Source organism: Oreochromis niloticus, unplaced genomic scaffold (genome assembly GCF_001858045.2).
Source record: "Oreochromis niloticus isolate F11D_XX unplaced genomic scaffold, O_niloticus_UMD_NMBU tig00001837_pilon, whole genome shotgun sequence".
Taxonomy (NCBI): Eukaryota; Metazoa; Chordata; class Actinopteri; order Cichliformes; family Cichlidae; genus Oreochromis; species Oreochromis niloticus.
This window is the reverse complement of record NW_020327481.1, coordinates 5395-17264: the sequence shown is the minus strand read 5'-3', so window position 1 is coordinate 17264 and position 11870 is coordinate 5395. Positions and strand designations below refer to the sequence as shown.

General features: G+C 36.1%; 1 protein-coding gene across 2 annotated transcripts; it reads right to left on the bottom strand.

Moving 5' to 3' along the window:
• Positions 1-3305: 3305 nt before the first annotated feature.
• LOC109200928 (uncharacterized) lies at positions 3306-6704 on the bottom strand. 2 transcript variants are annotated; one of them, XM_019356503.2, is made up of 5 exons: positions 5930-6704; positions 5298-5379; positions 4770-5102; positions 4456-4488; positions 3306-4337 (listed from the first exon to the last, which is right to left on the bottom strand). In XM_019356503.2, the coding sequence occupies exons 2-5, from the start codon at positions 5341-5343 to the stop codon at positions 3982-3984; spliced, it is 768 nt and encodes a 255-aa protein (XP_019212048.1). In that variant the 5' UTR covers positions 5344-5379; positions 5930-6704; the 3' UTR covers positions 3306-3981. The 2 variants fall into 2 exon arrangements, with proteins under 2 accessions (XP_019212048.1, XP_019212049.1); XM_019356504.2 differs by having other exon boundaries at positions 4456-4485; positions 5930-6702.
• Between the last annotated feature and the right edge of the window lie 5166 nt (positions 6705-11870).

Below are 11870 nucleotides of genomic sequence, written 5' to 3'. Positions count from 1 at the left end.
TCCAGAGTTTTCTGTGGCCTCTTAAATAAAACCACATTTGACACATGCCATTCACTGTCTCTGGAGAAAGACTATTTAAATCAGAATGAACATTTACAAGTGAACCCAAGCAGAAACCTTCTTAGCATGAACACTGACTATAAAAACTCCACACAAGTATGTTTTTTATTTTTTGTTTGATTTGAATTCATTTAAAAATACTAGATTTCCTAGGTCTTTGAAGGCATTGCTAAAATGTCTCTTTCAGTGATATTCTATAAACTGTATTAGATTGGCACACGATGTTTTCAGAAAAGAGGAAAACTTTGTGTAGCTCTTTTTCTTCTGTTTTAAAATAAGATCCATAAGAAGATTCTTTGGCTGTACAGTGTCCTAAAATAAAATGGGGGAACTAAATATTAGACTCCCTACTGAATTTGTAGCCTTGCTCACTTACAAAGAAATGAATTTTTTTTTTCTGGTAGTTTCATTTTAATGGAGGAAGAGAGAATAAACTGATTGACATGTCACTGAGTGAAATAAGTATTTGATCCTCAAACAAAACTTAAGTTAGCAGTTTGTGACGAAACCCGTCACAAACGTTTGCAAGCAGAGCAGTAAGACATTTCTTGTAGTTGATAAGCAGGTTTTCACTCATCCCAGGAGGAATTTTGGTCCACTCCTCTTAGTAGAACCTCTCAAAATCTTTTACGTTTCTTAGGTGCTGCTGAGGAACTTGAATTTTAAACCCCTCTCTATAGATTTCCTATAGCTCTGGAAACTGACTTGGCCACTGCATGGCCTTTAAATGCTTCTTAAGCTATTCCTTTGTTACCTCAGCACTATGAGTCAATGCCATGCTGAAAGACTCTTCCACAACCAATCTTAAGTGTTCTGGCTGAGGCTGTTCTCGTCCAAGACCTTACAGTACATGGCCTCCATCCCTTGGCCCCTCAGTGTGGGGGGGTGACTTGAGTGGCTAATAAATGATTGCTAGCAAATATTTGGAACGTGTGAAAAATCTTTAATAATACACAGTTACTATTGTATTTCTATTTTATTATGTCTCCATTTGACTCCTCTAATTCATACTGTAGTCATTCATATTCACATTTATTGTGTGTAGTTGTGTGTCTCTGCTTGCTGAGTATTTGTGCAGGTCTGTCAGTGGTTTATATCACTGTGCGGTGACGTGCACAGTAATAAACAGCTGTGTCCTCAGGCTGCAGATTCTGTCCTGTTAATGTGACTGTTTGACCAGAATAGTCTCTGCTGATGCTGAACTTGTTTTTTAAAGCATCATTTTTGTTAATGCCCCCACCAGTCCAAATAAGGTTAATCCATTCCAGTGGGTTTCCTTCACGCTCTCTGACCCAACCTCTTCCATAGTTAGTTACAGACAAACCAGAGCCCTGACAGGTGATGGTCAAAGACTGTCCAGGCTGCACGATTCTTGAGTCTGGTTGGATGAGATCAATACTGTACACACCTGTGGAAACAGAAATCAGCATTATTACCATCATTTATCTGACTCTTCAGTGTTTATTAGAGTGAATCCACTAAATGCTCCTCACAGGATCCAGCAGCCAGCAGCAGTATCAGAGTGAACATGATTGATGTTGAAGCTGAAATGATGTGAGCTCATTGGTCCTCTCACTGAAACACAGGAGCACCACTCCCTTTTAAGTAACTTTTTCATTTGCATATTTTTAAATAAATTAAATTTACATATAATGTTATTTGATCTTTTTGACCAGACTGCATAGTAAAGTGGGTTTTGTTTTGTTTTCTTTAATGACTCAATAATGAATTATTTACAGGTTCAACTAAACATTTTTAACTGTTGCTGAGTATTTGTGCAGGTCTGACTGACAACAGGTGTCAGGTTACTAAACCTGAAGTCCTGTTTTGTTTTAAATTAATTTGACAAATTTATCAAATCAAATTTGTATTTATTTCCAAACTGAATACAGCATGATAGAGCATTTTAAATAATATTTTCACTGCCACTGATTTTTTTTTCAATATAGTAAAAGAACTGCAATATGAGAAACTGTCTTAACAAAAAATGAAATAAATATTTATTTCAGTACTAAAACATCTACTGATTCTTCTGCTATGTGTTGAATGGCTCCAGTGAAGTAAGGATCTTTTCCAGAACAACTAAAAACAGGCACAGAGTTTAGTTGATGGTGTATAAGCATCACCCAATGTTCAGTTCTGCTTCCTCCTCTGAAAACCAAATGTAGTTTCTTGAAATGACAAAAACAGAAAAAACAATTTGCACTTTTGGACTTGAAGAATAGCAGCAATGCTAAAGGTACTAGTTGGTAGAATGGGTAGGACTGTCCATATTAAAGTACCCAGATAAAAGATTGAGACTTACACTGTTATTCAGTTTTCTTATTCTTAAGATGTTTGTATTTGTGAGAAAATGGAAATAAAGATTTAACATGAATAGCTAATAAATATTCCATAAAATGAACGTTGAGTTCATTGCAAAGTCTCAGAAGCATAGGAAAGTAAAGTTGATCACTGTGTCCTCCTAACTTTTTAAGCTGAAATTTACATAATGAACCACAACTCTGCTGATCTTTGCCATTTTCGAAAAGAAGATACTTGACAGCACCTGCCCTCTAGTGGTCTGATGGGAGCAGCAACTGTAATGTCTCTGTTCTAAAATATGCATATTTCTGTAAGTGAAACTTTGACAGTAATATTAGCCAGCAAAATGTGTTACATGTAGTCACTGTCATATGTGATATTGTCATATTAGTAACCCTCTACAGTCCTTTTTCAGGTGTTGGTTTGATTTAGACAAGAGGATTTACTGACTGTGAATCTGTTGGATTCTCTAGACCTTTTATTCACAGGTTCAAACTCACAGTCTGACTGTCAGGACTTGTAAAATATAATAAAACTGTCATTTACAATAAATTGGTAATAAAAAGATCAGGCATAACATTGCACTGACAAGTGAAGTGAATAAAAATAATGGCACGTGTGCGCGGGACATATTAGGGAGCAAGTAAAGATTTTGCTGTCTACTTTGATGTTCCTTTTTTGATGTGAAGCAGGAAAAATGGATTTGAGGATTTGAGAAGTTTGATATGGACCAAAATGTGATGGCAAGACGAATTCGCTCCCCCGGTCTGGCTTCAGGGTTGGACACCTGTAACATTGATCCTGAGATTTCATTTTATCCACAGAGGTTGGATATTACAGCACCTGGCATTCCCACTCTGACTTGTTTCCAGTGAGCTCTGTCAGTTCAACCCCCACTGTTTGTCAGGGCTGGTGTGGAATGAATGGACTCGTATGCAGAGCTCCTTTGATGAAAACAGTGGATTTATTTATAATCAGTATATGGTGAGTAAACGATGACTAGACAGTCCTTAGCTTAAAGTAAGCTTTCACACAGTAAACACATCTGAGCTGTACTACAGAGTTTCACACAATGATCCAGCACTGACTGATAGTTAGCCACAGCTGGTGTTGTGGATTTTGTTATGACATATATACCTGTGTACACTAGACATGTAATCATAGTTACTCTTATAAATTGTGTGGAATGATATATACTCATATATACTATATATACTCCCAATGAAGTGTTTATATAGTGGAGTCACTGTGTTAAGCATTTAACCTGCGTGTTCAAATCACAGGACCCATATTTAGGTTAAATATATTTACCATTGTATTAAGGAACAATCTTAACCACAGGCTGCTTTAATCCTCTTCAGCAGTGACATTGTCTTTTTTAAGTGACGCTTCAAGTTATTCATCTACACATAGACCAAAGAGTCTCCAGGCAATATCTATTTCAAACAGACATCACACATATCAACTAAATGACACTGTGACTCAGACAGGTTGAAAAACAAAATGATGACAACAAAAGCATAGATTTTGTCTCACAGTTGCTGACATCACAAGTGCACAGGTTTTCATATAGAAAACTCTCACAAAGAATGACGTACAAAATATCACATTTAAAGCTTAGTAGTTATTTTCACATTCAACGGAATTACCAGGGCTGCTGGACACTGATTTGTGAAGGTGAGTTTGTTCATATCGGACATGGCAGGTGAATATTTTGGTTGGATCTTTTTTGTACCAGTTTTCCTTACTGGTGGTGTAAAGACTCATGCTTCGCCATTTCAGGTCATTTTTGCTCTGCTGTGGAGGGACGTTGGTGCCTGTGAAATAATGTTTACTTCCAAAAAATTCTGTCCATTCAATTTTATACATCTTATTCACAGCACTGGTGACCAGACACACCAGAGTGATTTCATCCTGAGGATTTAACTGGTCAGTGTGCAGCTGGGGGGGGATGTGGACTGTCACTGTTGGCCCTGTCAGAAAGAGATACTCAGTTAAACAGAGACATTTGTGTACAAGTTTAAATAGAATACATTGAGTTATGTATATATGTAGATGGATAGATTCATGTTGTGTGTAATTGTAACATACTGTTAGTCAGATCGGCAGCTGTGGAAACATCTGCTGAGGAGAAAAAATGCAAAACAAAACAATTTTATTTTAAAAAGCTGCTGTATTTGATAAAGTGTTAGACCTCAAATTATTTGCTATTAGTGTTCATCAAACTCCTACTTTCAAATATTAGGGTTACTTTTTAAATATATTATTAACACTTTCATGTCAATACATAACAGCTGAAATAAACTACTAAAATAAATTATATATGACTTATCATAAGGCTCACCTGGTTTTATTACAGAATGAAAGGGTTTTGTTTTGTTTAAAGAAAAGTATCAGTTACTCACCTACTGGGTTGTCTCTGTCAGTTTTATTCAAATATGTTTTTTGCCCTCCCGTTAACACACAAGTGAATTCAGCATCTGCATTCACATCACTGGAATTTACTGTGAGACGACTTTCTGCGTTGTACACCTTCTTTCCATCCTTTCTTGATTCAGAAATTGTAGTCACAACTGTAAATGGCAGATCTATTTCACTGGTGATTTCTTTTCTGTTTTTCAGCCATTTGAGGTCATGTTTCTTTGGTACAAACTCTTTCACAACGCATTGGGTGATATTGGTGCCGTTATAAGAGATAATAACTGTTGTATTAACAGTTGGATTCTGCTCAAACCCCTCTGAAAAACAGAGATGGACACAAATGTATGGAAAAGCATGAAAAAGTCTGAACACGTCTTCTCATCATTCTGTTTTTCTTTATTGTTACTACTTTCTACATTGTATACACATACTGTAGACATCAAATATATGAAGCAAAATAAAAATAGTTTTTGGAAGTTTTTTGTATTTATTTATTTTGTAAAACGTTTTACCTGCACAGCAGACAGTAAAAAGCAGCAGCACTGTCCTACAGTCCATCTTGTTTAACTGTGTGTGTGTGTTGGTCCACTGTCTCTGGATGGTTTCAGCATTCGGATAAGTAGAGATGGAAGAAAGAATATTTGTATTTGTACCTCCTCAAACCCATGACAGAAAAGTTGAATAATGATAGAGTGTTTACACAGAATAAATTACCCCACCACACAAAAAAGAGAAAAAAAAAAAAACTGTGTTGAAAACTGTGAATTATTAATTTGTGCATATTCTTCTCTGTTGTCAAACAAGCAGAACTAGAATGGAATTGGCAGTCATTTCTATTGTATTGAACCTTGAAAATTAAGAAGCATTTTAATGCTGGATTACAGCTATGAATTAATGTGAATCCTTTAATAACTATTACCTTTTCTGAAACTGTATTTTGTCTTTAAGGCAACAGTGTACAACAAGTAGTCATAAGAGAGAAAAATCCAATTTATCCAAGTATCAATTGTAGAGACTAAAATATTAATATATTATAATCAATTAAAAGCACTCTACCTGATACATTGCAGATAAAGCCAAATGTTCCCTACCATTGTGATAAAAGGAGCAAATCTTTATATTACTCGTCTTGTGCTCAACTCACTGTGTATCCTTTGGCACAGTAATGCACTGCTGTGTCCTCAGTCTTCAAATTGTTCACCTTTAGATAGACCTTATTGCTGGAGATGGTTAATCTACCCTGGACTAACTGGGAGTAATGGATAAGAGTACTATCTGTGTGTATAAATCTGATACACTCCAGCCCTTTACCAGCAGCCTGTCTGATCCAGCAACAAACTGAGCTACTAAAGCAAAATCGTTCTATCTATCTATTGCAGTCTGTGTGACTCACTGTCTTTGATGAAAGAAAGTGCGTTTATTTACAGTTAAAGTTAGTTCAGTAAACAGTTCAATGTGCAAACAATCCACGGGATCTCGTCCGAGTTCCGAGATAGTGCGTGTCAGTGCATTTCTGTCCCCTTTCCAGAAATACTCCAGTGCTTGTGATCCACCTCCACGAAATCCGTTCAGTCCCTGTTCCTAGTGGAAACAAACACAGCAAACAGTACGTCTCTCTTCTTGCAGGTGCACACTTTCCTCACAACACAATACTTGGGCTACTACCAGGCTTAGACCAGCTCTGACTGTCATCTGACCACACCATTAAGTAGCTCTGCTCAAAATGTTGGATGATTGGAAGCATCTGGACGCGGAATCAGTTGCAGGTGTGGTGGCTCCAGCTCCGAAGCGCTTCCGGGTCGGATGCCATTCGCGCCCAACTTCTGGAAGTGTGACTTCCATAAACAATGTGCCACAGGATGGCGAAGAAGAAAATAGAGAGGAGAAACACAAACAAAAACAAAGACAGGCAGGTCGACTGGCGAGGCTCGTCCGACTATGACAGTTGTAGTTCCACCTTTAACACAACTTGAAACAAACAGGAGTGTTATCTTTCTGTAAACCATCCTGACAGTATGCCTGGTATCTCTGCAGAACTACTTTAAATATTTTCAATGTCCTTTCATTATAGTTCTCCCATCACAATCAAATTCTGCTTTTAAAATCAAATTTAAAACTGCCAACTCAGCATTACCACTACTACTGGTTTCAGATTTACATATTCACAAACAACAAAAGACTTACAAAAATAAATTATCTTCCAGAACTATGTTATTGAAAGATTTTGTTAAAATTGGAGTAAATTTTGAAAAGTTTCTTCTTTGAGATGCTGTACACTGATGCTTCAATTTGAAAAGACAAAGTTTCATATCAGTTTATTTTTAAAAATAAGCCAGAACCATGTGCGTTTTTTTTTTATTAGACCTGTGTCATTTCCTGAGTTGTTATTTTCTGCTGTGACTAGATGGTTTTCAGTATGTTTGTGTCTGAAACCGCAGTTTAAATACTGAAGTATTTAATGCGTGAACCCAGTATCAGTGTAACATGAGTAATACATACATCAGTCCACTGTTTCTATTTCACGCTTTACCCATCCAAAGTGTGAGACAGTTGGTAAATAAATACTAGCCACATAGCTTAATAGTTTCTGGCAATTAAGGACCCTGGAATGTACTTCACATGGTTTTTGCTTGCTACCGACTTCTTGGCTTTAAATATATTATCTCCCCCTGCTGGTAATGCTACTTCTGCATGTGTCCATTTCACGTTTAGGAGAGGGAAACGTATTCTTTAAAGTACCATTTTTATAAACGTTTCCTTCTCACTGTTGTCAGTCAAAGAATAACCAGAGACCGGACACAGGATCCAGCAGCCAGCAGCAGTAACATAGCTAACAGGACTGATGGTAAGCTGAAATGATGTGAGTTTATTTGCCCTCTCCACATGGCATGCATGGTCCACTCACTAACTTCATTTTGCCAATTTTTCAATATATTTAAATTGAACATTATAATTTTTCCATGAACATAAACATATAGCCACATTTTTTTTATTTTAGGGAGAGAGCTTGTGCAGCAAACATTTTGTACTGCCATGCCATTTAATTATCTCTTAAAACATGTGTAGTTAGTTCATTTATCGGTACATTAAATTTTGTATAATGAACAGTATTTTAAATGATTATTTAATTGCAGCTAAATTTATTTCTTTGCCAATGCAGAATCAATTTCAAATGCAGTTAATTTATCATCATAGTGCACTTTAGGTACTGTAATTAACCACAATAAACTTTATCTTTACACAAGTATTATTGTGCAAATTTACTTGTATAGGCCATTCAGACTATAGAATAAAATGAGGCTTCCAGTGTTATTAAGTCTTTCTTCTCTGTAACATTTTTTTTTTTAATTTTTTCAGTAGTAACTCAACAGACAGTCAACACTATTTCCACCATTCATTTGATTAATAGATTAATTGATACTGATAGATTCTTAACAACCCAAAAGATGCAGCAGCCAGCATTGGTATCAAAGCTACAGAGAACATGTTTGATATTTAAGCTGAAGAGACGTAAGCTGTTCATTGCCTGTTCATCCCTAGTGCTCATTATGAGGAAAGGCTTATTGTTAACTTAAATACATTTGCATTTTTTTAAAGCAATGACTGAGTAGACTGTTCATTTCCTCTCTGTTTTTCTCTCATTTTTAAAGCAGTTTAAATGCTTGTGCAGGTAAACAGTGTCTTCCCCACAGCTGCTATTAAAACATGATAAGTGGAATAAAATGAAGCTCAGTTTTTAGCTAGACAAAGACCTCTGAAGATGTCATGATACTGAAACACTGCAATTATTGTATTTCATCTATTTAAACAGCTAGGATGTCTGTTGAGGCCTGAAATGATTGTCTCATATATGAACAACTTCCTGTGACCATTTTAACTTACCATTCTGTTTTACTGACTTTGAATACCTTTGATAATGAGATGACCTTCATCATGACAGTGGAGGAGACACCAGCGGAGAATTTAACTGTGTGAAATGTAAAGAACTTCTCAGACAAGTGCATGACTTTCTTACACTAATAGCCTTAATAGATTTAGTAATAGTAACACTGGAATTATACTACAGTTTTGATGAAAGATAAATGTAGCATAAAGGGATGTAGGATTTTGTACAGCTGCTCAAACAACTTCAGTCACTGTGAGTCTCGAGCACAATAATAAACAGCAGAATCTTCAGTGTTCAGACTGTTCATCTGCAGATACAGCTGCTGTTTGCTGTTGTCTCTGGAGATGGTGAACCGGCCTTGGACTGACTGAGAATAATAGATGTAAGCACTGTCATATCTGATGTTCGCAACCCACTCTAATGCTTTTCCAGGTGCCTGTCTGACCCAGGCCATCCAGTAGTCACTGAATGTAAAGCCAGAGGCTGTACAGGTCAGTGTGTGGGATTCTCCAGGTCTTTTAACCACTGGTTCAGACTCAGTCAGAGTCTGACTATCACCACCTGTAAAATCAAAAGAAATGGAAGTAACTTTGCATTTGTCTTATTGTAACTATAGGGAGACCAAAAAAAAAATACAATATCAGCAAAAATCTTCACCTGCCCAGCAAACAGTTAAAAGCAGCAGTCCTGTCCTACAGTCCATCATATCGATCTGTGAGTCCACTGCTCTGTCGTTCACTCTACAGTCAGATAAGTAGAAGTGAAAGACATCTGAGTTTGCATTAACTCCTCCTCACTGGATGACTGTAGCTAAATTTAGCATGGACATTGGGTTTTTTTTAATCTCATATGTTAAAGCTCAGACTGTGAATTGAGTCACAGCACTCAGAGAGATCAAAATGGAACATGATAATAAAATAATATAATAATACTAAAATGATTCTGTTCATGTTTGAAGTCTACAAAGTGAATTTTAAGCTGAACTAAGGAAGAAATCAGTCAGCAGTAATGGAAAATCTATGTTGCTTATGTGTCATTAGTGTGAAATCAGTAGCTAACACAAAGATCTGATCCCTGTCACAGGGAAAATTACTCAGTATGAATAGAAATTTGTTGATATTTTAGCTATCTTTTCACTATTAAATACAATATTGCTACATAAATATTAGGTACTGAATGATTTTTTGTAGTTTTTAAACGGACTTCTGTCACAGTGGTGGCTGAGCACTATAATAAACAGCAGAATCTTCACTTGTCTGACTGTTCATCTGCAGATATCTGCAGAAATTGTTCTCTGCTGTCTCTGAAAAAAGGTAAACCAGCCTTGAACTGACTGAGAGTCTTATTTGTTGCTACCATTAAAATTCAACCCAGGAAACCCACTGGGAGTCCATTTGTGTTCTCTCTGTACGTAAAGATAGAAAACATCCAATATTTGCATTGAATCCTCTTCACTCCAGGATAACAATGGGATAAGCTTGTCTATCAACTTTTTTTACTGTGTGTTATCCACAGCAAACTAAATTAGAGCCAAACGTACTATTCGCTGTCATTTTTTGATTATCCATTTTTATCCATTATTCATTGTTTTATGACAAACAATAATATTTTTAATTAAAGTTCTCTTCCAAAACAAGTCAAAGTCAAAGCTTCAGTGATGCAGCTCAGTGCTCATATATTCATATTGCTGGGTGAACCTGACTTAACATGGTGTTAATGGTTGTTTTAAACCTTTTCTGCTACTCCATATATCTATTTGTAATATTAACCCTTGAAGTGCCAAGTGAATTGATATATGATGATTTGCTGTTATTCACTTCAGGATTTAAAGCTAAAACTGCTTTCATTTATAAATGCTTTGTAAGATATAGATAATCCCCATTTTTGATGAGGTCACATATAAAATTTAACTAACAAATAGTAACTGCTTGAATTAATCATGGTTATTTGTCCTTTTATGAAGCAATTGCAAACAGCTACAAATGGAGGCTACAAAGCTTCAATGATTACTCATCATTGCCTTTGTTAAAGCTGATTAACGGACCTTAGCCAAGCAGCCAGATCCTGATCATCAACAGGTAACAAAGTTGTACTAACAGTCTAGTGCAGTTCTTTCTGTCCTGGATGCAGTTTGGATTTTATCATCATGCATCATGTTATTGTCCTTTCAGTTATAGATGCTCTCTGAATAAGAACTGACTTTACCTGATTGTAGCGCAGTAAGTGGAAGAAACAGAGCTGGTCGATATTTTTTTTCTTTTTTCTTTTTTTAAATTAAAGCAATGTTTAATTGTAGTGTTATCATTGAATTTAGAACAATAATAATTTACATTACTGAATTACTGAAAAAGATACTGTGATTACTGTAATGTATTACTTTGGACCAAGTGACAGTCAGTTTTATTTGAGTTTTATTTACTCAAGTTTGTCCATAAAATGTATTTTAGGCAAACTTTTACACAATCAGACAGGGGTATGTTTTACAAAGTTTGCCATATGAAACTCTCTGCATCATACTCTTATTTGTATTCACAGTTACACAAGATGCTTTTGGTCGCTTTGTGTTGCTGGGTATTTGTACGGGTCTGTCAGTGTTCTGTATCACTGTGCAGTAACGTGCACAGTAATAAATAGCTGTGTCCTCAGGCTGTAGATTCTGTCCTGTTATTGTCACTTTGCCAACAGAACTGTCTCTGCTGATGCTGAACTTGTTCTTAAAAACTTTGTTATGGCCTCTGCTCCCATCATACCAAATGTGTAAAATCCATTCCAGTGCTTTTTTCATTCTGTGTGATCCAAGTATTAGTAATTCCATTGTATTTAGTAGTATGAATTGACCAAAGCTTCTCACAGGATGCAGTAGCCAGCAGCAGTATCTGGGCTGCAGAGAACATGGTTGTTACTGAAGCTGAAGTGATATGAGCTCTTCTGCCCTCTCACTGATGCAGCCACATACTGCACAGTGTTGTGGAAGTGCTTGGTGTTTATTAGATTAAAAGGACTGTGCGTTTGAAATGCCATAGTTGAAACCACAGCTAAACAGTTGAAACCCACGGATATAAATTTTGTTTTGTTTTGTTTTGTTTTATTATATTTATGCTTTTTTTACTACCTTAAGGCATTGCAAATCTACATGAGTTTTTATGTTTTTAATCTCTCTTTATTTCTCAGTTTTTTGTATTGTTGTAGGCTCTTTAAC